This window comes from Mobula hypostoma, chromosome 1, assembly GCF_963921235.1.
Source record: "Mobula hypostoma chromosome 1, sMobHyp1.1, whole genome shotgun sequence".
Taxonomy (NCBI): Eukaryota; Metazoa; Chordata; class Chondrichthyes; order Myliobatiformes; family Myliobatidae; genus Mobula; species Mobula hypostoma.
The window spans coordinates 209,912,638-209,940,630 of NC_086097.1; the positions used below are offsets into that span (position 1 = coordinate 209,912,638).

The 27,993-nt window shown below is 39.6% G+C and overlaps 1 protein-coding gene across 6 annotated transcripts in view; it reads right to left on the reverse strand.

The window, feature by feature from the left end:
- Positions 1-10,371: 10,371 nt before the first annotated feature.
- The window catches only part of tmem68 (transmembrane protein 68), a 58,311-nt gene continuing 40,689 nt past the window's right edge, over positions 10,372-27,993 (reverse strand). For 5 of the 6 annotated variants that reach the window (XM_063063707.1, XM_063063746.1, XM_063063736.1 and 2 more), the window contains 3 exons: positions 22,476-22,536; positions 20,060-20,199; positions 11,237-19,079 (listed from right to left, as the gene is read on the reverse strand). In XM_063063707.1, the coding sequence (XP_062919777.1) occupies positions 18,975-19,079; positions 20,060-20,199; positions 22,476-22,536 (306 nt within the window). In that variant the 3' untranslated portion in view covers positions 11,237-18,974. The other variant, XM_063063727.1, reaches the window with a different exon arrangement.

A 27,993-nucleotide genomic window follows, 5' to 3' on the forward strand; every position in this document is an offset into this window, starting at 1 on the left:
AGAAATCCGCAACAGATGTTCAAAGAACTGAGCTGCTCTATCAGCACCAGTAAAGGCAGATATAGATTTGATACTTATCTCGCATTTTACAAGTTCTGATAACAGGTCTTGATGTGAAATATTAACTGCTTGCTCTGTTGAATGCTTCTAGTGTTATTAATTAGAAAGTTAAAATTAAGTTTACCAATTAGTTATACAGGTAATAGCAAAAGCTATAAATATATACTCTAGCAATTTATAGATTTAAAGAATAACCAGATAAAGGAACATGCATATTACTTTGATGCATCTCAATGACCTTGTCTCACAACCTTGATTTCTCAGAAATGTGGCACAGAAAGAGGTAATCAAGCCTTGACCCTCCCACCCACCATCCCTAATGACTGGGTATAGTGCCACTGTTTTATATTCCTTAGCCTATTCATTCATTCACATTCATTCAGTCCATTCTCACACATTACTCTCAACACAATGGGCAACCTTTTCAGTAGAATTAAATTGCATTTACTGTTTCTACATTAAGGATAGCTACATCCTCAAATAATATTAAGAACTTTATCAAACACAATTTTACTTCCAGAATGCTATGTTAACTTTTTAAAAATTCTATTATGATTTTCTAAATATCCAACTATTTCCTGCGTTAGATGGAGAAGAGAATATACCAGGTGACATTGAAAATTCTGCAGTTGAGATTAACCTCAGGCAAGACATAACTATTAAGGGGTCTCTTGCAGTCTGCCGCAGGGAAAATTAACCACTTCCTATCTGTGACAGATGAAGTACTTCCATCCAAATCACCACACAAAGTCAAACGAAAATATCCAAGGAACAACACCAACATACATGGCCTTTTTCCAAACTCAAAGAAAACTTTGACTACATCAACAAGGCGGCTGTGGAATAACCATCTCAAATTCAGTTTTCCACCATTTTATATTTGCTTCACGACGCCAAAGAACACCATAATATTATTCAAAAGGCCCACAACACTGATAACCTCAGTGAAGGCTACAGTCAAACGGAGCTGTGTCATTAACCCATTCCCTCAATTTTTTCACCTCATTACCTACTATCTCCAGTAAATGTCACATGGGAATACAGTAATCTTCAGAATGGGGAATTGTTCAGTATACAGTGACTACCTTTCATATCCAAGGTCAGCCAAACCCTGGCTGACCAATTGTAGACTGAAGATCATGCCACGCTCCAAGCCTTTATTCACTTAACTCAGTGAAGCATCTGAGCCGATGGAACTCACACTCAACATCCTGAAGAGAAAGGTTCCCTGCTAACCTATCGCTGCTGCAGAACACTGCCAACCTGTATCTTGGGGCCACCTCCCAATATCAATGTCGTCCATGAGCCAGCATACTCCTTCGTTTGATTGAGGAAAAGTGTATTTGAAGAATAAGATCTGGTAAAAACTGGTCAGCAGTGATCAGGCTCTCCTGTACACCCCAAGAGTAGACTAGTGAAAGGGTAGGTTAATAAGTTTGCTGATGACACAAAAGTTGGTGGTGTGGTGGATAGTGTAGAAGGCTGTCATGGGCTATGATAGGACATTAATAGGATGCAGAGCTGGACTGAGATGTGGCAGATGGGAGTACAATCCAGATATTTTGAAAGGAAGAACTTAAAGGCAAGGTATAATGTTAATGGCAGGATTCTTAGCAGTGTGGAGGAACAAGAGGGATATTGGGGTCCACATCCATGGATCTCTCAAAGTTGCCACTCAAATTGATTAGGTGGTAAGAAGGCATATGATGTGTAGGCTTTCATTAGTTGAGGGATTGATTTCAAGTGCCGCAAGGTGACATTGTGGCTTTCTAAAATTCTGCAAGACCACATTAGTTGTCTAGGGTGACATGTAGGTCCTCTGATAATAAATCTTATTTTGAAATTTTTGAACTTTGAACTTAAGAGTATTATTGTCCCCTTGTTCAAAAAAGGTAGTAGGGATAGTCCAGGTAATTATAGACCAGTGAACCTTACATCTGTGGTGGGAAAGCTGTTGGAAAAGATTCTTAGAGATAGGATCTATGGGCATTTAGAGAATCATGGTCTGATCAGGGACAGTCAGCATGGCTTTGTGAAGGGCAGATCCTGTCTAACAAGCCTGATAGAGTTCTTTTAGCAGGTGACCAGGCATATAGATGAGGGTAGTGCAGCGGATGTGATCTACATGCATTTCACAAGGTTCCACACGGTAGGCTTATTCAGAAAGTCAGAAGGCATGGGATCCAGGGAAGTTTGGCCAGGTGGATTCAGAATTGGCTTGCCTGCAGAAGGCAGAGGGTCGTGGTGGACGGAGTACATTCGGATTGGAGGGTTGTGATTAGTGGTGTCCCACAAGGATCGGTTCTGGGACCTCTACTTTCCGTGATTTTTATTAATGACCTGGATGTGGGGGTAGAAGGGTGGGTTAGCAAGTTTGCAGATGACACAAAGGTTGGTGGTGTTGTGGATAGTGTAGAGGATTGTCGAGGATTGCAGAGAGACATTGATAGGATGCAGAAGTAGGCTGAGAAGTGGCAGATGGAGTTCAACCCAGAGAAGTGTGAGGTGGTACACTTTGGAAGGACAAACTCCAAGGCAGAGTACAAAGTAAATGGCAGGATACTTGTTAGTGTGAAGGAGCAGGGGGATCTGGGGGTACATGTCCACAGATCCCTGAAAGTTCCCTCACAGGTAGATAGGGTAGCTAAGAAACCTTATGGGGTGTTAGCTTTCATAAGTCGAGGGATAGAGTTTAAGAGTCACAAGGTAATGATGCATCTCTATAAAACTCTGATTAGGCCACACTTGGAGGACTGTGTCCAGTTCCAGTCGCCTCACTATAGGAAGGATGTGGAAGCATTGGAAAGGGTACAGAGGAGATTTACCAGGATGCTGCCTGGTTTAGAGAGTATGCATTATGATCAGAGATTAAGTGAACCAGGGCTTTATTCTGGAGAGAAGGAGGATGAGAGGAGACATGATAGAGGTGTACAAGATATTAAGAGGAATTGATAGTGTGGATAGCCAGCACCTCTTCCCCAGGGCACCACTGCTCAATACAAGAGGACATGGCTTTAAGGTAAGGGGTGGGAAGTTCAAGGGGGATATTAGAGAAAGGTTTTTTACTCAGAGAGTGGTTGGTGCGTGGAATGTACTGCCTGTCAGTGGTGGAGGCAGATACACTCGTGAAGTTTAAGAGACTACTAGACAGGTATATGGAGGAATTTAAGGTGGGGGGTTATATGGGAGGCAGGGTTTGAGGGTCGGCACAACATTGTGGGCCAAAGGGCCTGTACTGTGCTGTACTATTCTATGTTCTATGTAGAGTATTATGTTCAATTCTGGTTGCCTCATTATAGGAAGGATGTGGAAGCTTTAGAGAGGGTACACAGGAGATTTACCAGGATGTTGCTTGGATTAGAAAACAGATCTTATGAAGAAACATTAATCTATTCTCTTTGGGGCAGAGTATGGTAAGAGGAGACTTAGAGTTGTACAAGATGATAAGACACATTCAGAGCATAGCCAGCACATTTCCTCCAGGGCAGAAATGGCTAATATGAGGGGTCATAATTTTAAGGTGATTGTAGGAAGAATGGTTGATACATGAAATATGCTGGTGAAATAGGGTGGTGGTTGAGGCAGATACATTAGAGATATTTAAGAGATGCTTAGGTAGGCCTATGGATGAAAGCAAATGAAGATCTCTGCAGGAGGGAAGTGTTAGTTTAACCTTGGTGGGTGGAAAGGTTAGCAACAACATTATGGACCAAAGGGCCTGTACTGTGCTTTACTGTTCTATGTTCCAGAGCCAATGGAAATTCTATTGTACTACTGTGTAACATTGATTTCACTTTATTAAAACATCTAATTTGCTCTTAATAAGAGGACAACATCTCTTGCTTTTCCAGCAGAAAGCAAAGTTACAAGGATGCCAGATTGTCAGAGCTTTAGTACTTTGGGAATCTCTGGTCCACGACCTCTCAAAGTGGAGAAGAAAAATTCAGGATGATGTTGAGAACCTAGTGTCCGTGTATCAGAAACAAATGGAAGCCCTGTGTAAGTAGCAGGAACAGTATATCATTTCACACCAGGCACCACCAGACTCACTTGTGAGAAAGTCTATGCTTCCCATATCGAATTCCGTAGTGACCTCTGAATCCACAAAACAGAATGAAAATCAGTCATCCTTGATCCCAAGAAAATACCCAAAGGAAGTTCATTTCCTAGAACTATCAATGAGTATTTCAGATTTTCAAAAGCTATTTAAACTATTTATATTTATTGAGCACATATAAACTAAAATATTAAAAATGTAAATGAGTGGGAAGATAGCTTGGAAGAGGCCTTTGTAAGGAAGCTGTCCAAGTATGCAGGACTGGTCAGCAACTGTCATCAGGCTGGATGGAGAGCGAGGTGTCTCCCAGTGGAGGTTGGTTGTAGGGGATTTGCAGCCCGTTCCTTAGTAAGAGCCTTCAGCAATTTGGGCATTGAGGGAGAGAGGAAGAGGAGAGCCATCCGCGGTACTACCGATGCGGCAGAGAGAGCCTCAAGATGGCTGTGGCTCAAAAGAGGGGAGCCATGGAGTCATAAGTAGCTAGCCATCTAGACACAAGCTGGGGTCTGATCAGCCCCGGCTGGGTCACCTGGAGGAGGTTGTATGATGTTGAAAGACCCGAAACGCCTGATGATTCCAGGAATATCATTGAAGATATGTCCATAAGCATCAGTAGATGTACGTACACAGCAGATACTTTCACAAATCCATTGTGCAATCCCCTCCTGAGAAATAAATTGGGAAGTACTTACACATTCCCCATTTTGACTGGAGAGAATTTCTGCTTGTGCTCCCACACTGAACAACATGAACTGTCCAACACTGAGTGTGTTCCACTTAGAGGCAACTTTGGGATTTGCACAGTAACTTTTGCATACATGTACAACTGGAATTTCTAATATTGCTAACAAGAAAATTACAAAAAAAATCCTGGGCATTATTTTTCACTAAATCCAAAACTGCATTGGGTAAAATCTATCCTCAGAACTTGCTGATCATTGATAACCACTGAGCAGTATGTGCTACTATTACTGATTACCTATACTGGCTTTTATTGGTGGAGACAATGCAGGTTTATCGTGATCATGGAATAAATCTGAAAGCAATATCTGACATCCACTAAAGATCAGTTCGTTGCAGAAGTCTGGATTTGTGCTGGTCCTTTGCAAACTTCACCGCACAATCTGGAGGTTCGGAATTTAAATGTGTAAATACATGAAGTTGTGCAATGAGTGCAACGATGACATTGAAGGGAATTTATTCAATATAAAATACAAATACTAACAGCTGTAGTAACTTGCAAAATATGATCAGACTTTAATTAGAGTTGGATTGACTAGGCATAGCGCAAACGGCATCTATAAGTTTGATGATAATACCAGCCATTGTTGGCAGAATCTCAGACAGTGATGAGAAGGTGTACATGAGCGAGGTACACTAGCTAATTGAGTGGTGTCACAGCAACAACCTTGTACTCAACATCAGTAAGACCAAAGAGCTGATTGTGGACTTCAGAAATTATACGATTAGAGGACACAAACCATTCCTCAAAAGGATCAGAAATGGAGAGTGAGCAATTTCAAGTTCCTGGGTGTCAGTATCTCTGAAAATTTAACCTGGTCCCAACGTATCAATGCAGCTACGAAGAAGGTAGCTGCACCTCCACCTCACTGACAATCAACACTGGCGCACCTCAGGGATGTGAGCTTTGTCTACTGCTCTACTCTCTCTACACCCATGACTGTGTGGTTGGGCAGAGCTCGAGTGCCATCTGCAAAGTTGCTGGATGATACAACTATTGTTGGCAGAACTTCAGATGGTGACGAGGGGGCGTACAGGAGAGAGATGTAGACAATGGCTATATTTCATCAGGGGTTTGAAGAGATTTGGTTTGTCACCTAAAACACTAAAAAAGGTCTACAGATGTATTGTGGAGAACACTGACTGGCTGCATCACTGTCTGGTGGAGTGGGAAGGGCTAATGCACAGGATCGTAGCAAGTTATAAAATTAGTCAGCTCCATCATGGGTACTAGACTCCATTGTAACAAAAGCATCTTCACAGATGTATTATATACACACTTACTGTAATTCAGTTCTTTTCTGTATTTATCATGTATTGCATTGTGCCGCAAAGTTAACAAATTTCACGATATATGCCGATGATATTAAACCTGATTCTGATCTTGATTTTTGAAAAACATTATCGTTCACATTTCCATTGAGGACAATATTATTTTACACATGACAAAAAAGTCATTGGACAGCTGTATTTAACAGAAAGCACTATTGTTACCACTCATTCTCCTGTTTGTCATTATAGGGCCACATTTTTAATGGAACTTCCATACTCTAAAGAAACCCTCAGGAAACTCAAGGACAGGAGAACAATAACAATCACAGAATTTAAAACAAAATGGCACATAGGTACATCTTATTACAACAAATAGTTGGTAACATTTAATTATGTTAGTCATGGGGTTCTGAAAGAAATGTAATGGCACTCAAAAATAATTTCCCCTCTGCAATAGTGCAGCTGTCATATGCTGTAATTTTGCTAAGAGATTAGTAATGATAAAAGTATTTATTGGATCCTGTTATAGAACATTTCGGATTTCTTCTGTTAATGACTATACTTAATCTATGCTCCTTTGCAAATTTAGGCTTCCATCTATTTAACAATATATAGTAATGGCATGCCAACTGTTAAGTTGGATATAAAATTATTTCATTATCACACAGATTGAAGTACATAATGAAAAAAAAAATCAACAAATTCATCAAGTTCTCTGGGAACATGTCATATCCTGCCACAATATCCCATATTCCTTCCAACCTACTGTCATGTGAAAATGGTACTTCCAATACTTTTTGCCCAGATCTTATTGAAATGTCATTAAATCTTGGAAATGACATCTCCACCTCACTGACAATCAACACTGGCGCACCTCAGGGATGTGAGCTTGGTCTACTGCTCTACTCTCTCTACACCCATGACTGTGTGGTTGGGCAGAGTTCAAATGTCATCTACAAAGTTACTGGATGATACAACTATCGTTGGCAGAATTTCAGATGGTGAAGAGAGGGCGTACAGGAGAGAGATGTATCAGCTAGTTGAGTGGTGTCACAGCAACAACCTTACACTCAGCTTCAGTAAAACCAAGGAACTGATTGTGGATTTCAAGAAGGGCAATACACCAGTCCTCAGAGGGATCAAAAGTGGAAAGAATGCATAATTTCAAATTCCTGGATGTCAATACATCTGAAGATCTAACGTGGACCCAACATATCGATGCAGCTACGAAGAAGGCACGACAGCAACTGTATTTCATTAGGAGCTTGAGGAGACACTCGCAAAGTTTTACAGTTGTACCATGGAGAGCATTCTTACCGTCTGGTATGGGGGCGCTACTGCACAGGATCAAAATCAGCTGCAGAGTTGAAAACTTAGTCAGCTCCATCATGGGCACTGGCCCCCATAGTATTTAGGACACCTTCAAGGCGTGATGGCTCAAAAAGGGGTCATCTATCATTAAAGACCCACATCACCCAAGTCGTGCTTTGTTCTCATTGCTACCATCATGAAGGATGTACAGTAGTCTGAAGGTACACACTCAATGATTCAGGAACAGCTTCTTCCCCTCTGCCATCCGATTTCTGAATTGACATTGACCCGTGAACAGGTCCTCATTTTTAATTGCTATTTTGCACTAGTTATTTAACTATTTAATATATACTTACTGTATTTTTTCTGTTATTATGTATTGCATAATAATATGCAATACGCAAGTTTCTAACTTACCACACTACTTGTCCAATATCTAAAAAGATAAGAAATTTTATACAGCTATTGTGAATACTAAAACCAAGGTCTTAGCTGTTCACTAAAAATAGAAGCCGCACTCCAAAGCCACAGACGGCACTTCCATCCTAAGTAATATTTGGGGCAGCATGAGATCCTTGATGTTATATTCACCTAAGAACTGCCAGTGCAAATCCACTTAATCAAGACAAGGTACTTCTACTTCCATTAGTCTCTCAGATCAACCACCAAAACAAACACTCATGAGATATGTCAAGTTTTTTTCCCAACCACAAGAAACCCAAAAGAACCCAATTAAAAAAAAGACCAATACTCAATGCCCAGAGAAACAAAAACATGCAAGCAATAAAGCAAGCAATATTATTCAGAATGAAATTGACTCCATAGACCTGAAGCCTGGAGCAGGCCCACAGACACAGTCTATCATACCATGGGGCAAATCGCTGCAAAGCTCACAGACACTAAGCCTAGAGTGGCACCGGATCGGTATCGGTCCGCGGCCCGGAAGCTGGGGACCACTGGTCTATCACACCAAGGGGCAAATCGCTGCAAATCTCACAGACACTAAGACTAGAGCAGCCAGAGCAGGGCACGGACACAGTTTATCACACCATGGGGCAAATCACTGCAAAGCTCACAGACATTAAGCCTAGAGCTGCACCCCTGCATGATTCACGGATCGGTATCGGTCTGCGGCCCGGAGGTTGGGGACCACTGGTCTATCACACCATGGGGCAAATCGCTGCAAAGCTCACAGACACTAAGCCTAGAGCAGCCAGAGCAGGACACAGACACAGTCTATCACACCACGGGGCAAATCGCTGCAAAGTTCACAGACACTAAGCCTAGAGCTGCACCGCTGTATGCTTCGCGGATCGGTATCGGTCCGCAGCCCAGAGGTTGAAGACCACTGGTCTGTCACACCATGGGGCAAATCGCTGCAAGGCTCACAGACACTAAGCCTAGAGCAACTGGAGCAGGGCACAGACACAGTCTATCACACCATGGGGCAAATCGCTGCAAAGCTCACAGACACTAAGCCTAGAGCAGCCGGAGCAGGGCACAGCCTCAGCGCTGAGGAGAATCTCAGGTTCGTAAGGATTTTATTCCATCTGCCATTTTTTTTTTACCTATTTCAACACATTATCTCTTTGTAGCCTGGCTACTTACCATGCTCTCAGCTCCTCTATCATTCTGCATGTCATCCACAAAATTACCGGTCTTGTCTCCCAAATGCACATTACTCATGTATACACTATTACCAACAAGGATCCCTACACCAATCTTTGTAGGGTACCACGTCACAGGCATCTAATTGCATAACCAATCCTCTGCCATCAACTACTACCAAACTAACACCTATGTGGGACCTTATCCAATACTTAACTAAAGTCCATGTAAATCCAATCTACTTCCATTTCTTCATCAACACTTTATTACCTCTTCAAAAAGTTAGTTTAAATTGCTCTGCCCTTGACAAAGCCATGTTGGCAGTCTCTGATTAGTCCCTGCCTTTCCAAATTATCATTAATATCATTCCAAATTATCTACTAAAATGACAGTAATCCCTACATTATGTGACAAGAATACACATAAAATTAAGATGTTTGCTGGCCTGGATTAGCATCAGTGGCATCAGCAGTTGGTCTGCCACCTGTCCCCAGGGGAAGGAGAGATAAGGAACAATGAAGCAGCATCTGGAGATGTGTACTGAAGGGACAGGAGAGAGAGAGCTGCCTGGAGCGGCTCCCCCTTTGAACCCTGAACTGTTTGAAGTGATGGACAGGCGATACTCCAGCAGGGGGATAAAAAGGGACAGGTTCGCTAAGGCAACATACACGACACCCGAGGTAACGAGACCCTGGAAACGGTGCGCCTCTCACGAGTTGGTGGGAAGTACCGGACCTTAAACGCACAGGGTGGAAAGGTACGATCAGCAGAAACCCGGTGTGCGACCACCCTCGCCTGGGTGCCGGGTTCACCGCAGAGGATCGACTGCATCTGGAGGAGGGGTCACAGTTGGTGACCTCAGGTGACATCACAAAGGACCCGCCCGAAAAGCTGCTTGTGAGCCATATCGCCGGTCTGTGAGTGGAAGCCGTGTCTGAATGATCAGTCGTTCCCGTTCTCTCTCTCTCTTCCCCCACGTTGTCCATCGCCATGGCAACGATTACTGCGAACTGAACTACTAAACTGGACTGAACTTTGTGTCACTTTGAAATTTAGTCATTTACCCCTAGACAACGATAGAGCTCGATTGATGCTGTTATCTTAATTCTGTGCACATGTGTGTTTATCATTGCTGAACTGTTGCATTTATTACCCTTCCGATTACTGTGTTGCTTGTTTCTCTAATAAAACTTTCTTAGTTCTAGTAATCCAGACTCCAACTGAGTGATCCATTTCTGCTGGTTTGGCAACCCAGTTACGGGGTACGTAACAATTATAACAAGTGAATAATATTTCACACAGTCAGAAACCATTAATTGACAGTTCAAAAAGGTATTTTATTGGAATGTATTAAAAACAAGTAACTTTAAAAATTTCAAAATAAGCCCGATTTTACAATGATCAAATGCATTTAGCAATTAAAATTGTTAATCAAGTATTTAATCACTAGATAAAAAGTTTTTAATCAGAATAAAACAGCTGACAGCATGTTTCTTACAATTAAAATAATCATTACTGTGCATGTTGTATCGATAGTAGCAAGATTAGTTACGACTCCATTTCCATTTCACTATAAGACTTTTAACACAGTATAATGAAACTCTACAGAACAGATAGCAGTGTGCTGACATGATAACACTTATGCCATTTGAGATCCACCGATTTTGGCGCCTGACCAGCAATGAAATTACAACAACTTGAATTCGGTATGACCCTCATAACTATTGCTTTACAAATGCAAAATTAGTATCCACACCCTGATAAACTTGAGTACTTTTTCCGGAAAGATTTAAGCATCAGAGAATACAAATCTTAGAACAAGATCTCAGTATATCAGAAATATACCACTTTGCCGAACTATTTCATAGGTAACATTAGTAAGGGAGGGGCAGCTTGTGTCAGTACAATGTATTATAAACCTTGCTTTCTATTGAAGCATATTATGATTATACCCATCATTGCTACTTTTATAACTCCATTAAGGACACATGGTTGTTTCAGTTGGAAATGTAACAAAAAAGACATTCAATTTTTTGACTCAGTACCTTCCCCTGAATAACAGCTTCTGTCACCAGTGCTAAATGATTGCTGACAATACCACTTACAGCAGCAATGCCTTCCACCACACCCACTCCAGCTGTAGGCAAATACACAGCCCTCTCTCCACATTCACACAAGGAGCTGTTGATAAAAAGGTAATGAAAATGTCACAAACAATCCTTATGCTTGGAAAGATCACAAAATAGCACTGTTACAAATAAGCTATTAATTTTAATTCCTGTCAGAGAATGTGAAGTTCTCAAGTGTACTTCTGGATGCACAAGACATCAATACAAAGGCTGTATATTACATCTTTTATGAAAAAGAATTCAGAATGTTACTGTCACTGCCAAATTATCTAAACTATTTAGCTTTGTCAACACTAATACATTTTCCAGACTGGCACAAGTGTATTTTAAAAGGCAATTTTAAATTCAGTCCATTCTCAATGAAATCTTGTATACCAGCAATTTAAATATAATACCACTTATAGGTATTTTACATCATCATGGTAGCCAATTTGGGTGAACATATTACTTATTACATTTTTCCACATTCATTGTAGTTCTCTGCAAAAACCTTTTAAACATAACTGGTCTCTTTGATCTTCAGTTAAGCAAGAAAAGTGGCCTGAAATGTTTTAACACATTGGATTTACACAGAACTTCAGTAGTACACAGTATTTGCAGATGGAAAACTTGATATACAAATACAACTGCTGTACGAAAGCAATTGGAAAAAGTAAATTTGATGAGTTGTTGATTTTTGAATCCTGATTTTGTACATCACCAGTTCAATAGAAAATCCAACCTATTCAGATGTCACAAGATCTTTCAGTAACTGGAATAGAACGGCTTTCTAACGTTAGTATCTGCTCAATTACATAAAATTGATCATTTAAAAACAATGGGAAAGAGACATTACCATTATCTTTTACATGCTGGCAAAATACTTTGCTCTGATAAGTTGGCTATTCCTCATGATGAAGCACAGGCAGTGATAGTAATACATTAGGCAGTCTTCTGAGAACACTTTCCTTCATCCTTTTCGGTTATTTATTTTGATTTACACAATCCTAATAAAAAATTAATGCACAGTACTCATGATATAACAAACTTTCTAAAAAGGGATAAAAGATAATGGTAATGTAACAAAAACTACTTTGCGGCCAATTATGCACACAATTACTTTACCACAATGAAGGATTCAAAATCAATCATGTACATAGAAACATTATATGTGGCATACACCTCTGTCCCTGAACAACATAAGATTTTATTTTTGTGCTCCTTTGGTAAATATGCAATCTTAGTAGCTTAACAAACTTTGTGCTCATTTCATTGTGCCACCAATACAAGTATAAATGCCTGCACCTTCGCAAGCTTTACCCAAAGATGTTTGGTTTCTTTATCCTCTTCTAAAGCTAGTGTCTCACATGATGCATTAGTATGGTCTGTTGCCAATCCAAGATTGAGACTAGACATTGATTGATCACTTTACTTAACCAGGATACAGGCTTCACTTTTTTTTACACTTTGTCAATTAGTTTATTGACAAGACCTTACCAAAACAGCTTTTACATCCCTAGCTCAACTATTGAATTGACCTAGATGTCTAATATAAACAGCATGAATGTTAGGCAAGTCTGAGAAACAAACCAGGGCCTCAGTAGTCTGTTGATTTCATTAACTGATACTGTTAACAAATGAGGGGGGAATAAAAGTGATTTGCATTTAAATTCAGTTGGGAATAACTTGATTGGAATTTTCAGATGATTTTTGTATTAGAACACTTTATTAAGACCCATCTAAAGAGAACACCATGATTATAACTAGAGAAAAACTTCACCTCCGAGTAGCAGAAAGTGGTGTTTCATCTTTTCTACTGAACTTCGATTTCAACCCTACATGAAAATATGCATTAGTTTAACACTATCATGGACCAATTTCATTTAAACCTAGTAAGCTCTGGATTTTAATAATTGAACTCAAATACCTAAGTAAATAAATACTATATTGTTTTCTTTTAATCTTTTAGGTATTCTAGATAACAAATATTTCAGCACATTTTCATGCTCAAACATGAATTATTCCGATACTTCTCAAACAGAAATATTCTGAAAGTTGAAGAGCTTTAAAAGGCAGAACCTTTTCTCTCTAAAAATTGTATTAAAATGGCTTTGTGCAAATTAGGTCATGTCTAAGTTACCAGAAAAGTTGATGAAGGAACGGCAGTAGATATGGTCTACAGAGACTTTAGCAAGGCCTTTGACAAGGTCCGTCATGGGAGTTTGGTCAAGAAGGTACAGTCACTTGGCATGAGGTAGTAAATTGGATTAGACATTCTTCATAGGAGAAGCCAGAGAGTGGTTACCTCTCTGACTGGTGGCCTGTGACTAGAGGAGTGCTGCAAGGATCTGTGCTGGATGTTGTTCGTCATCTATACCAATGATCTGGGTGGTATGTAGTAAACTGGATCATCAGATTTGCAGAAGACACCATCATTTGGGGGTTAGTGGACAGCGAGGAAAACTACCATAGTTTGCAGTGTGATGTGGATCAGCTGGAAAAATGGGCAAACCAGGGTAGGACTTACTCAGTGATCAGTAGGACATTGAGGAATGTGGTTGAACAGAGGAATCTGGGGATATAGATTCATAATTTGTTGAAAGTGGAATCACAGTAAGATAGGATTGTAAAGAGAGCTTTTGGCACATTGACATTCATAAATCAAAGTACTGACAACAGGAGTTGGGATGTTATGTTGAAGCTGAATAACACATTGGTGAGGCCTAATCTGCAGTATTGTGTGCAGTTCTGGTCACCTACCTACAGAAAAAATATCAATAAAATTGAAAAAGTGCTAAGAAAATTTACAAGGATGTTGCCAGGACTCAGGTTTGGGCCCAAGTTACAGAGAAAGGTTGAATAGGTATGAATTTATTCCCTGAAGCGTGGGAAAATCTGGATTTATCTGGACTAGAACCAGAAGTTTCTCTTTTAAAAAAATGACTTGGTTCCCCTGCTGCAGCATAGTAAGCCTCTTAACAGAATCAACACTTTAAAACAAATAAAGATACTCAAAAACTCTCAGGAACACAATTGTTAAAATAAGATCGGTTCCTTCTGAACGATATTGCTCCTGAAATTTTATATTGCTCTGAAAAAAGTGCTTAATGGTAAGATGCAAAGTCAAGTCTTATTTCAACAAGTGGCAAAGGCATTTCAAGTTTCTGAATAGCAGGCATTGGCACTTGTATTGACAAAGGAACCAAGCAAATTACATTATTATAAATCATATTTATATAAGCAATATAAAGAGAGAAATAAAACAAGTTGAGAATTTAAAAGTTTTCATCCCTAACAAATACAAGCAATTTAGATACAACTTTACAAAAAGTGTCAAGGAAAAAAATCAGAAACCTGCAATAGCCAACTTAAAATAAGAACCTACAGCAGAATCTCTTGTGTTAACAAAAAATATTTGCAATTTGGCATTTCCAGTGGTCTGGGAGGAAATAATGAAGAGTCCATTCTAAACAATTAAATGTCAGCAGTAATAATCAATATTTAAACTTTAGCAAGAAAGACATTTTAAATATACGTACAATAATTAAATTCAGGATACGATAGAAACACAAACACCATCTAAAGTAGGTTTGAAATTTATAAGCCAATTTCCAACCTCAATTTATGTGCACCTGAGTAATCCATTCCAGACCATTTTTTTCTTCAAAATATAGAGATGCTTTATAACTTTAATTTAAAAGCAGTATACAGTGAATTCCAATTAATTGGGCCATCAGTTAATTAGTGCAGCCACTTATATGGGACAACTCTTAAAGAACAAAAACTAATCAAGAAAGTGGTCAGGATTCCCTTCATTTAGTTGGGGCACTGTGCTGCTTAGTTGGAACAGGATATTGTTGCCCAACAGTTTCTAACTAGCGTCAGCCACATGCATTCATGTGGCCATTAGACACCACACCATGCTCAGAGTGAACAGCTTTTAAATAGCATCAGTTGCATGTGTTGTATCAAAAAGCAGTGATTTTTGTCATTGATAACTTGGTGACAAATAAGCATTTTGCTCACCGTGGTTTCAAGTATTTAGGCTTAGATGCCAGAAACAGCCAGGAGTTAAAATGAAATGATTTCACTACTTCAGCAAGTTAGGAACTATGAAGAATTAAGGTACTGACAATCATCTTGAATGTCACAATGAAAAAAAAAGACTTGAAGGATATAATCATAGAAAACATTGGATGAAGGCAGTCCATTATTTGCACGAGGTGCCTATGCTGATTTTGTTCATTTAGTCAATCAAAAAAAAATGCAGCAGCGTACACTGCATGAATTCCTCCATCAATAACTATTTGGAACTAACACACAGTTTTATAGTACTGTAGTAGTATTATTAATATTCTAATTTGTTCTGTATTTCATTTAAATATATAATTTTGCAGTTTGTCTTTCTTATACCATTCAACTATTTTCTTGAATCTTTGGCTTATTAAGGCAGCCGCTTTATTGGGCCAACAATGTACTGGTCCCAATGTGTCCCAATTAACCAGAACCCACTGTATAAGGATTATCACAGCAAACAAAGTACAGATCAACATTACTAATAGAATTTATTAAGGAATGCAAAAGAAAAATATTTTGGTCAATGTTATGACATCAGGACCCTAGAATTTCAAGTACAATTTCCTACTTACAAATATTGCAATCAGGATTTTAAATTTTATACGAGGAACATGAATGAGCTATGACTGGTCACAAACAGGATCACTGAAAAAGTAATCAAAATATATTAAATGTTTTGACCCATATGCAAGCAGAATCTGCTCACATAGAATATTACAGCCCAACATTTGATATTGTTCAATTCAAATAAAAATTCCATATTTAAATACATTCATTCCATGGATCAGCAACTATGGATAATCTTAAAGGGATATTCACATTAAAAAAGTGAACATTACAAAAAGCACCAAGAGGAAGTTTCTGAAGCTGTGCTTCTCAGAATATTTAGTGCAGTGAAGTGCAGCATATGGATCATTCATTCTTTATTGTGTAAGTGCTCTGGCTCACAATGCAAGAGTCTTGTACAACTGGGAGCCAAACCTGAAATAAACAAGTTGTCTTTACCAAATGTAATGGCTGTTCTTTCCATGCCTACTTTCTTACAGTAAATGGGATCACATTTTATACTTGGAATATTTTGTTATGCAAAATATCAGCTTTGTGAATTATTAAAAAACATAATTTAAATCTAATGTTTCTATCTTTTTAAGTGTAACAAGATGAAAAACATTTTGTGTGTATTGCTTTGCAATAAGTACTATATGTTATCAGAACTCTTCAAGCAGCCATTATAAGTTAGATAAATTTGCTGCCCAATTACTTATTCCTGTATTTATTAATTTGGTTCAGTCTTGGAAAAAGAAAACACTTTGGCAACAAATTAATGACAGCATTGCTAGAGGTGAAATTTCTTTAAATCTTATTTGGTATCTGGATTGATCATGTAGAAATGGAAAAAAGAATTAAAATAGATGGAAAATAAAATTGCAACTGTGATTTCATCCAGAATTGGTCAGTACTACTTCTACTCACCTATACTTTACTACAGTGCTCATCTAACAGGGAAATTTAACTTCCACATTGTTCACATTGGAACACAAGATACTAGTCCAAACAATAGAAATACCAACTGTAGGACAAAAAAAAGCTTCCGCTAGCTCAAAGTTGACTGGATTTAATTGGAATGTTCCAATTTGCATATAAATATCTAAATGTTGAATAAAATGGGACGATGACGGCAATCTCAGCCCCAAATTAGAATGTTGCAGGACTCATGATCAGCAACTCTTAAGACTTGACAAATAATACTGCTTAAGACAGCAAAATTGACTACAATACACAGCATGTACTTGAGGAGCTCAGCAGGTCAGGCAGCATCTGTGGATGGGGATAAACAGCTGACGTTTCAGGGCCCCTGATGAAGAGTCTCGGCGGCCAGAAACATCGACTGTTTATTCTCATCCATGGTGCCTGACACTGAGCTCCTCCAGCACATTGAGTGTATTGCTCTAGACATCCTGCATCTGCGGTACCTAGTGTCTACGTTCAACTATGTGTTTTGAATGAGTTGTTAAATCAACTTGCTATCTGCTTGTTCAAGGTACTGCAAAATATTTCATTAACATTACTCAAAAAGTCAGGGGAGTTCTCCTTGCCCATGAAACATATAAACCTGGCAATGCTTCCAAAATCAGATTACTAGCACATTTGTTGTTTGTGGGAACTGCTCAGTACATACAGGCTCCTGTATTTACTAAATGTGATTATATCAAGAAAATCATTGTAATGTGTTCTGGATTATCCTATTGTAAAATAAACTATATAATTTACATTTCTTTGAGGCCTGTATTATAAAACATTGTTTTCTTTAAGAAACTGCCCAAATTTCAAGAGGTGGCCAAAAAAAAACAAATCAGCCCAACTTAGTTAAATTCCACTTTATCATGCAATGACATAGGCATGTTATTATAGCTTAAAATTTATAAGGGTACCATCCAGATACACTGAGAAAAATATGTATTTTAAATAATAAATTCCTTAACTTTTAAAATTTAGATCTATGGTCGTGTCACTAACTGAAACAATATAGTTGTTTTTGAATTAAAGAAATAAAATTGTAATGCTTTGAATTAAAGAAATAAATTTGTACTTCGAAAGGTTATTTTAAATAAAAATGATTTCAAGTTGTCAAACATGATGGCCAGATCATACAAAAGTGATCAACACCAGTTAAAATATGGGATGCTGGTTCCAGTTATGGTGTAAATGCATTTGATAGGCATATTCCCCGCCCCCCAGTAAAGCTGGGTGTTGAGCATCTTAGACAGGAAATGCAGAATAATTTACAGTAACTTTTGCAAATCAATTTATTTCCTACAATTTTGGAATTGTATTCTATTTATCTTAGACTCTGGAAATGCTGAATCAGTGCAAGATTTCTTGATGTCAGATTGTAAATTCACATGAAGTTACAACCTACAACTCATTAATAGTAAACCAAGGTAAACTGAACAGTTTTTGCTACACGTGATCACCTTGAACATTCTCAAAACAGATAAAAGCATTCAGTTTTAGGTGGTATGTACTGTAAATATATCCCAAATCAATGAGAATTACCTCGCCGACTGCTAAAGAGCATACTATTGGGAGAAGACTACTTGTTTTATTGAAACATTACTATGTGCACAAGCTGCATTAATGGGTTATGAACATAGAATGAAATATCAAAATGAGATAATATCATCTATTTAAAAACAAAAACTTGGAGACAAAAGAGTGATATCTTTAATGCATGTGGACGTTCTGGTATCAGCCTGGCATCATTAACAAACATTTCCAATATTTAATTTGGTGAATATATTTTCAGATGTTTATAATTATATCCACTACCCACAATTTGACAGGTATCCATCTCCTGTGGAGGTCGTCTCCATTACTCTAGCAATCCTATTCTCCAGCCCACTTATGAAGGCATTTGGCACCTCCGTTTATGACCACCTACCAACAGATTCCAAGGAAAAGCTTCTGGTCCTTCCTTACTCAGTGTATTACACTATATCTATATCTAACTGAGGTCAAGAATGTAATGGAGAGAGGTATTTGATACAGCATATTGAACATCCAACTTTTCATACCAAAGCTGATTAGGAAATTGATAAGAACATTAATACTGGCACAAAAGAATTGTTCAATAGAGTAATTTTAATGCATAACAAGACATTATTCAGTATTTGTATAGATTCTTGAAAATGAAAATGTTTTAAAAAGTGTTCTTTAAATGAGTTCTTAAAAGCATACAATCATTCATTTTTTTGTCTCCAGTGAACACGCTCTAAAAGGGCTCGTAGAATATTTCCAGGTATTATTTGGTGTTTGTCTATTAGGTTCTGCACAGCTTGCTTTGCCTAGGATGAAAAAGTTACATGTGAAAATGTTACAGCCTTGAGCCTTATACAATAATAATGCTAACTTCAAAACATATTACAGTTTGCAAACAACCTGCCTCAATTCATGCGGGAACCAGCAAATACCGTTTTTAAGTTCTTCATACGTCCACCAACTCAAACCAAATCTTACTGCTCACTTAAACTGCACAAGATAATAATCACAAACTTGCCTTTGGATACTGCAACAACTACACAGGTGAGCATTCTTACGTCTTTCTTCATTTTTGGAGACAACTTCCAAACACAAAGCAAAACTAGGAACTTGTTTCATGGAATCCTCAAGCATATAATTATGTGAAATAGTGAGGCAAAAAAAAAATCAACCAGACAAATCACACTAGCTATGGCTAGAATGTCCAAGGGAATGCCAGGTATTCAACATTCCCACACAAACATGCCTTAGACTTATGTTGCTCGACTGTCAATCCAGACTTTTAACGGTGCGGTAGACATCACAAGATTTGGCACTCTGCTCCGTTATCAGACTCCAGATTAGCCATCTATCTCAGTCCTATGCATTTCAGAAGCTGCCATCAAAACCGATAACCTATTCACCTTGCTGACTAGAGAAATTGAAAGCATTTATTTCAACAATTTACTGATGTTTAACGTGACTATTTGTAACTTTAAAAATCAATTCATTGAACACTTCTATCAGGTTTTAAACGGGTCAATATCAGAAGCATAAAAAGTTTTAAAATCCTTACAGCCTTTGACAGAAGACAAAGTTCTGATCCCCAGCTTAGCCTTCTATCAAAGGTCATCGCACTGAGGTCTCACTTTGCTTCAGAACCCAAATCCAGGGTGAAGGTGGTCAAAGAGATTAACTCTCTAGCCCTTTTACAGTGCAAGAAGCAGGGATCATAAACAGTAATTCCAGGATTTGTCCCATGCTCATTATGAGAGAACCCAATAAACTTAACAGAAAAATAAGTTACCTTTTCAGCCAGCTCAGCAGCAGTTATATTGGGATCATAAGGAATAGGGTCACCCAAATAGGTGCAAAACTTGACAGGAAATCCTCCATAAATAGGAACAAATGGCCATTTAAACTTTTCATACAACCATTTACAAATGCCTGTTAAAAGATAAGCGTGAAGTTAGTCTGCCTATTTCATGTCTGTCCTTCCATAGAGCATGTCATTTCAATATGAAGAAAGTGAACAATTTAACAAGTCTGATAAATAAGCGTTTGGCTTAAATATACTACTTACAACTGAATCTAAAAACCTGCACAAACCAACTGTCTATTTGTTTAGGAATATTGTTCATTATTTGTCACATTATTAGCATTACTATTGTTACTCATAAGTTGTTTTTAAAAGTGATGTGGAATTGCATCCTACTTTTTCCATCAAAGCCATTTTGATTAAGAAAGGGATTTCTAAATTAAAAGGCATACATATTAATTTATACAATGTTAAACATTCATTCAATTATGGAATTGCTATCTCTTTCATCTCAAATCCACACCCCTCTGCTCCCCTCCCACACCTCCCCGGGCCCCTGTTACTCAGTTTCTTCCCCCCCCCCCACCACCAGATTCCATCTGCCTACAATGCATACACTGAACCCACAAGTTTACCTCCACCCTCCTACTACTGTCCCCAACTTGCTCATCATCTCTGTCAGCTGGTTCCATTCAACACCTTCCTTGCTTATCCGATTCCATAATCTACAATCTTTTTTGTCTCCACTTATCATCTCTGAGCCTCTGCTGATATACAATATCTATCCTTCTCTCCCCTATCTGCCCATCAACCCCTCATTACCTGGATCCACCTATCATTTGACAGCTCCTGCCTTAGCCTCCCTTTACCTTGTTATGCTGGCTCTCTCCTCTCAACAGCCTCAGTTCTAATGTAATGTCTCAGTCTGAAACATCACTATCCTTTTGCCGCCACACATGCTACCCGAGTCGCTAAGCTCCTCCAGCAGCTTGAATTTTTACTCCTGAAAGAATCTATCACTTCCGCAAGATTATGTTATCATTTCGATTACTATCAGGATTACTCCCAATTCACATGTAAATCATTCTTATTTAGTCAAATGCAATTTATGTAATAAGAATGCTCGAAATTCAAAGATTGAAATAAAAGTGAAACATTTTATTTATCTTATTTTGTTTAACAATACAATATGAAGTAGGCCTTCCGGCCTTTCAAGCCATGCTGCCCCAGCAACTCCCGACAAATGTCAGACATCCCACCCTGCAAAAACTCATTTCAGGGAGGTAGCACCATCAATTTGCGGGAGACTTCCGGGAGAGTTGGGATGTCTGCAATAGAGTATCTCCTTAGCAGCTGGCCAGCTAGTTTAAATAACGTTAGCTATGCTAATGAACGAATGACCCCTGTTAAACTCACCTCAACATGTCTTTTACAGTCTTAACCCACCATGGGCAATAGAAAAGTCACTGTTGCAAACAGTGCGGCGAGCAACACTGTCATTATTTTGACCCCTATTAGGCAGGGGTACACTTTAGTGTAGTCTGGGGTGACGTACGTTTTATATTTTTTTGGAACAGTCTGCAATGGCGCGCTCTCTCTCTCATTCTCTCATGGTCGCTCGCGCGCTCTCGCTTGCTTTCTCTCTCGCTCGCTCTCTCTCCCTCTCTCGCTCGCTCACGCACTCACTTGCCTTCGCTCTCGCGCTCTCTCTTGCTTTTCTCTCGCTCGCTCTCAAAAAAATTGATTTCCGTGATATTGTATATAATTTGCAGGCATCAGGGAGCCACTATTAATATGCGGGAGACTCCCAGAACTTCCGGGAGAGGTGGGATGTCTGAAATGCTAACCTAATCACGGCACAATTTACAATGACCAATTAACCTACCCAGTACATCTTTGGCCTGTGGAAAGAAACCGGAGGACCTGGAGAAAACCCACACATTCCACAGGGAGGAGGTACAGAGACACCTTACAGAACAGCGGCAGAATAGATCACCAAACTCTGGGATGCTCTGAGCTGCAATAGTGTCGTGCTAACCACTACACCACCCTGGCACCCCATATAACACAATGCAGTAATTGAAATCCACATCTTTCCCAAGATTCAGCAACAACTGTTCGCTTATTCTGAAACACACTGGAAACTCCAGAAGATAATAAAACTGGAGCAAAATGTGAGCTGATGCAAGACGGTGTGGTCATTCCATCAGATATTTGAATATGCACATTACTCCAATGTGAATATTTTTAAAAACAAAGCCCTTTAACTGTAGCAACACACATAAAAGTTGCTGGTGAACACAGCAGGCCAGGCAGCATCTCTAGGAACTTTAACTGTAGACAACATTGCTAACTCTTCAACTGTGCACTTAATACTCAGCAGAACAACTCTGAATCTACTTACCAAAGCATCCAAATGTTCTAAATCCTTCTCGAATATTCCGTGTAAACATAGGAATAATGGGCTAAAATTGTAAATAATCATAGAATTAAACAGACTATTTAAAACAGATTACAAAAACATTTCACACCTCTGAAAATCTTTATAAAATACATCTTATAACCATATAACAATTACAGCATGGATACAGGCCATCTCGGCCCTTCTAGTCCGTGCCAAACGCTTACTCTCACCTAGTCCCACCTACCTGCACTTGGCCCATAACCCTCAACACAGAAAGCTAGATTCGAGCAAATATCATATTCAAATAGGTTCTTCTGAAAAGACTTCTATATGAAAGAATGTTTTAAACTAACCGATGCAAACAAACATCTAAAAGCTTTAAAATGGAACATTCTTTTAAAAATAAGGTGATGTTCATTGTGATGTTAATATACTATACATTCAAAATGTTTTTAATGGTACAATACTGAGTCATGTCATCTGCAGAAATTCTCTTATGACTCAGCAATAATTGGGTGAATACAGGGCCCTGGTGGCGGACTTTGTCAAATGGTGCAAGTTGAATCATCTGCAGCTCAACAGTAGCAAGGCAAAGAAGATGGTGATGGACTTTAGGAAGACTAAGCCTGCACTGATCCCTGTTACTATTGATGGTGAGGATGTGGATATGGTGAGAACAAGTACCTGGGGGCGGGGGGTGCACCTGGATGACAGACTTGAGTGGAGCACCAATACAGAGGCTGTGTACAAGAAGGGTCAGAGTCACCTCTACTTCCTTACGAGACTGAGGTCCTTTGCAGTATGCAGGCCTATTCTTCACGTGTTCTACAAGTCTGTTGCCACCAGTACAATCTTCTACCTGCTGGTGTCCTGGGGCAATAGCATCAACACAGGTGATGCCAACAGGCTCAACAAACTGATCACAAAGGCTGGCTCTGTTATAGGAGTCAAACTGGACATACTGGAGGCTGTGGTAGAACAAAGGACACTGGAAAATCCTGGCAATTCTGGACAATGTTTCTCACCCTCGGCATGAACCCTTGGTTGAACAGAACATTTTTAGTAATAGACTAAAACAACTGTGCTGCTCCAAAGAGCACTATACCAGTTCATTCTTACCCTCTGCCATTAGGCTCTATAATGAGATGACCAATAGTGATGATCCCCTCCTGTCAGACCGTTTGAGGTAACTTTTTTTTTTATTCTTTCCTATTTCTCTTCTAATATTTGTATGTTTGTAATTTCATTTGGGATCAATAAAGTATCTATCTATCTATCCAAAACCTGTCCACAACAAACACGATTCCTGAGGTTCTAATAAAGCCAAATTAACCTCAAGACCTCGGGATGCTACAATTAAGTTAACATGGGTACTTCTTCCAACTTAGGTATGTACTTCTTATCCAATTATGGAAAATGTTGCTGTATTTATCACCAGATGCTTATGGACACAAAGAGGCTAACCCGTGGTTGTGAAGAAATTTGATTGCTTCATCAATAGTTTGTTTCCAATTAACTTGCTGGATGAATTGTAAATGCAGGGCTATTAATCAAAGATAGCAATTACTTCCAGGAGGCTTTGACATAGAAGGGGTCCTAAGATTCTCCATGTCAAATCAGAAAGACTGAGCATTGAGGGGGTAACTGAAAGCTTAGGAAAGATTAGGATTTTAAAAATGGTCAGCTGGAGACCAAAGAAAAACAATCAAGTTCAAGGACAAAAAGCCACCAGGCTCTTATACAGCAGATACACCCCATAAATTTGATCATCATAGCTTGTCACACCAGACAGCCAGCCACACTAGTGTTGTCTGGTTGATGTTGAGCAGGCCAGTGTCAGCTAAATCAGGTGAGAGTGGGCAGTTGCGCAGAACATCATGTTCTGCACCCTTTCACCACACTCACAGGATTTGCTGGTCTTTAAACCCCACTTTACCATATTATCTCCCGTCCTACAAACTCCCGCTCTCGCTCTGTTGAGAGTGCATCACCTCCGTCTGTCAAGCAGTGCCCCATCTGGCAACATTTCTGTGGGGTCTTGCACTGTATTGTTTGGTGGGGTTCTGGCTTCTGTTTGTTGCCAGAGGTCAATCCTGTATGCTTGGGAGGATGTTCCGTGCGGTAGTTCCTCCTCTGTAGCAAAGCTTTTCCTCGATTTTAGGCGGTTGGAAACTGGCACATGATGGTGTAGTGGGTGCCATGGATCCGAGTTCTGTTTAACTTTTTCAATTTTTGTTGTAGTGTGTCTTCGGATCTCTGGGGGAGCGATGCCTGCAAGTCTGTAAATGATGTTAGTGGATGTGGGGCGCAGTGTGCCTGTAATTATTCAGCAGGCTTCGTTAAGCAACAGGTCTATTTTCTTAGCATGGGCTGATCTGCCCCACACAGGCGCACAGTATTCTGCAGGTGCATAGTAGAATGCTAGGGCAGTTGATCTAAGTGTGTGAGCATTAGCTCCCCATTTCATTCCTGCTAATTTTTTCAAGAGAAAATTGGGTTGAGTCAGGAACATTCACGCTGTAACCCTCTTAATCCGAAAGGAGACCAATCCTGACATTACACGCCAGACCAAATGATCCAGTGGGTGGTAAAAAGATAAAAGGATAAATTTGATGACTGGCAAATACGACTTAAGTTAAAGAGGATGCAATAAATCCATAACTAAAGCTAACCTTTTCCCTTCGTCATTTTTTTGCAACGGGAGATACTTTCTTTCACTCAACTAATAGGAACAGCAATCAAATTTTCCAAAACTCCGACACTGCTAATCTTGAATTGACAATATGACAAGAGCTGCCACAAGTCAACCAGTAAAGTTGTATGACTGCTGAGGTTTAAAATTAAGTTCCAATTTAGAGCTCAGCATAAATTTTACAAAGACTTATTTTAAATTACAAACTACTTAACTGTGGTATTCCTGAATCCATTATTTTCCTTTTCACAAAAACAACCTATTCTCATTAGGCATGCTCCCCAATCCAGGCAACATCCTTGTAAATCTCCTCTGCATGTTTTCTATGGCTTCCACATCCTTCCTGTAGTGAGGCGACCAGAAATGAGCACAGTACTCCAAGTGGGGTCTGACCAGGGTCCTATATAGCTGCAATATTACCTCGCAACTCCAAAATTCAATCCCACGATTGATGAAGGCCAATACACCGTATGCCTTCTTAACCACAGAGTCAACCTGCGCAGCTGCTTTGAGTGTCCTATGGACTCGGACCTCAAGATCTCTCTGATCCTCCACACTGCCAAGAGTCCATAAGACCAAGAGACAAAGGAGCAGAAGTCGACCATTTGGCCCATCGAGTCTGCTCCGCCATTTTATCATGAGCTGATCCATTCTCCCATTTAGTACCACTCCCCCGCCTTCTCACCATAACCTTTGATGCCCTGGCTACTCAAATACCTATCAATCTCTGACTTAAATATACCCAATGACCTGACCTTCACTGCCGCCCGTGGCAACAAATTCCAGATTCACAACCCTCTGGCTAAAAAAATTTCTTCGCATCTCTGTTTAGGATGGGTGCCCTTCAATCCTTAAGTCACGCCCTCTCGTATTAGACTCCTCCACCATGGGAAACAACTTTACCACATCCACTCTGTCCATGCCTTTCAACATTCGGAATGTTTCTATGAGGTCCCCCCTCATTCTTCTAAACTCCAAGGAGTACAGTCCAAGAGCGGTCAAACGTTCCTCATATGTTAACCCTCTCATTCCCAGAATCATTCTAGTGAATCTTCGCTGAACCCTCTCCAATGTCAGCACATCCTTTCTTAAATAAGGAGCCCAAAACTGCACACAGTACTCCAAGTGAGTCTTACCATGAATACTATATTCTGCCATCATATTTGACCTACCCAAATGAACCACTTCACACTTAAACAACAGGAATTCTGCAGATGCTGGAAATTCAAGCAACACACATCAAAGTTGCTGGTGAACGCAGCAGGTCACCAGCAACTTTGATGTGTGTCACTTCACACTTATCTGGGTTGAACTCCATTTGCCACTTCTCAGCCCAGTTCTACATCCTATCAATGTCCTGCTGTAACCTCTGACAGCCCTCCACACTATCCACAACACCTCCAACCTTTGTGTCATCAGCAAACTTACTAACCCATCCCTCCACTTCCTCATCCAGGTTATTTATAAAAATCACAAACAGTAAGGGTCCCAGAACAGATCCCTGAGGCACTCCACTGGTGACCGACCTCCATGCAGAATATGACCCAGCTACAGCCACTCTTTGCCATCTATGGGCAAGCCAGTTCTGGATCCACAAAGCAATGTCCCCTTGGATCCCATGCCTTCTTACTTTCTCAATAAGCCGTGCATGGGGTACCTCATCAAATGCCTTGCTGAAATCCACATACACTACGTCTACTGCTCTTCCTTCATCAATGTGTTTAGACACATCCTCAAAAAATTCAATCAGATGCATAAGACACGACCTGCCCTTGACAAAGCCATGCTGACTATCCCTAATCATATTATACCTCTCCAAATGTTCATAAATCCTGCCTCTCAGGATTTTCTCCTTCAACTTACCAACCACTGAGGTAAGAATCACTGGTCTATCTCTACTCCCTTTCTTGAATAAAGGAACAACATCCGCAACCCTCCAATCCTCCGGAAGAAATTTCATTTTAGATATAGTCCTAATGATTGGAACATTGTCTTGCAAGATAATTTGAAAGACTACTAATACAATCATTTGACACCAATGAACAAATATCAAAATAAAATGCTGATAAAGATCAATCAACACAAATTAAGAAGTTCCAAAGTTGACAGGACAGAAAAGTGAACTGCATACATGCATGCTAATGTGGTCCAACAAATTAGTTTTCCCCAATCACTTAGAAAACATAGAAACAAAGAAAACTTACAGCACAATACAGGCCCCTCAGGCCACAATGCTGTGTCAAACATGTCCTTACTTTAGAAATTACCTCCGGGTACCCATAGCCGTCTATTTTTTTAAGCACTATCTACCTATCCAGGAGTCTCTTAAAAGACCCTATTGTATCTGCCTCCACCACAGTTGCTGGTAGCCTATTCCATGCACTCACCACTCGCTGCGTAAAAAACTTACCCTTGACATCCCCTCTGTACCTATTTCTAAGCCCCTTAAAACTGTGCCCTCTTGTGTTAGCAATTTCGGCCCTGGGAAAAAGCCTCTGACTATCCACACGATAGCCTCTCATCATCTTATACTCTTCTATCAGGTCACCTTTCATCCTCCATCGCTCCAAGGAGAAAAGGCCAAGTTCACTCAACCTATTCTTGTAAGGTATGCTCCCCAATCCAGGTAACATCCTTGTAAATCTCCTATCTGCATTCTTTCTATAGTTTCTACATCTTTCCTGTAGTGAGGTGACCAGAACTGAGCATAGTACTCCAAGTGGGGTCTGACCAGGGTCCTATATAGCTGTAACATTACCTCTCAGCTCTTGAAATCAATCCTATGGTTGATGAAGGTCAATGCACCATATGCCTTCTTAACCACAC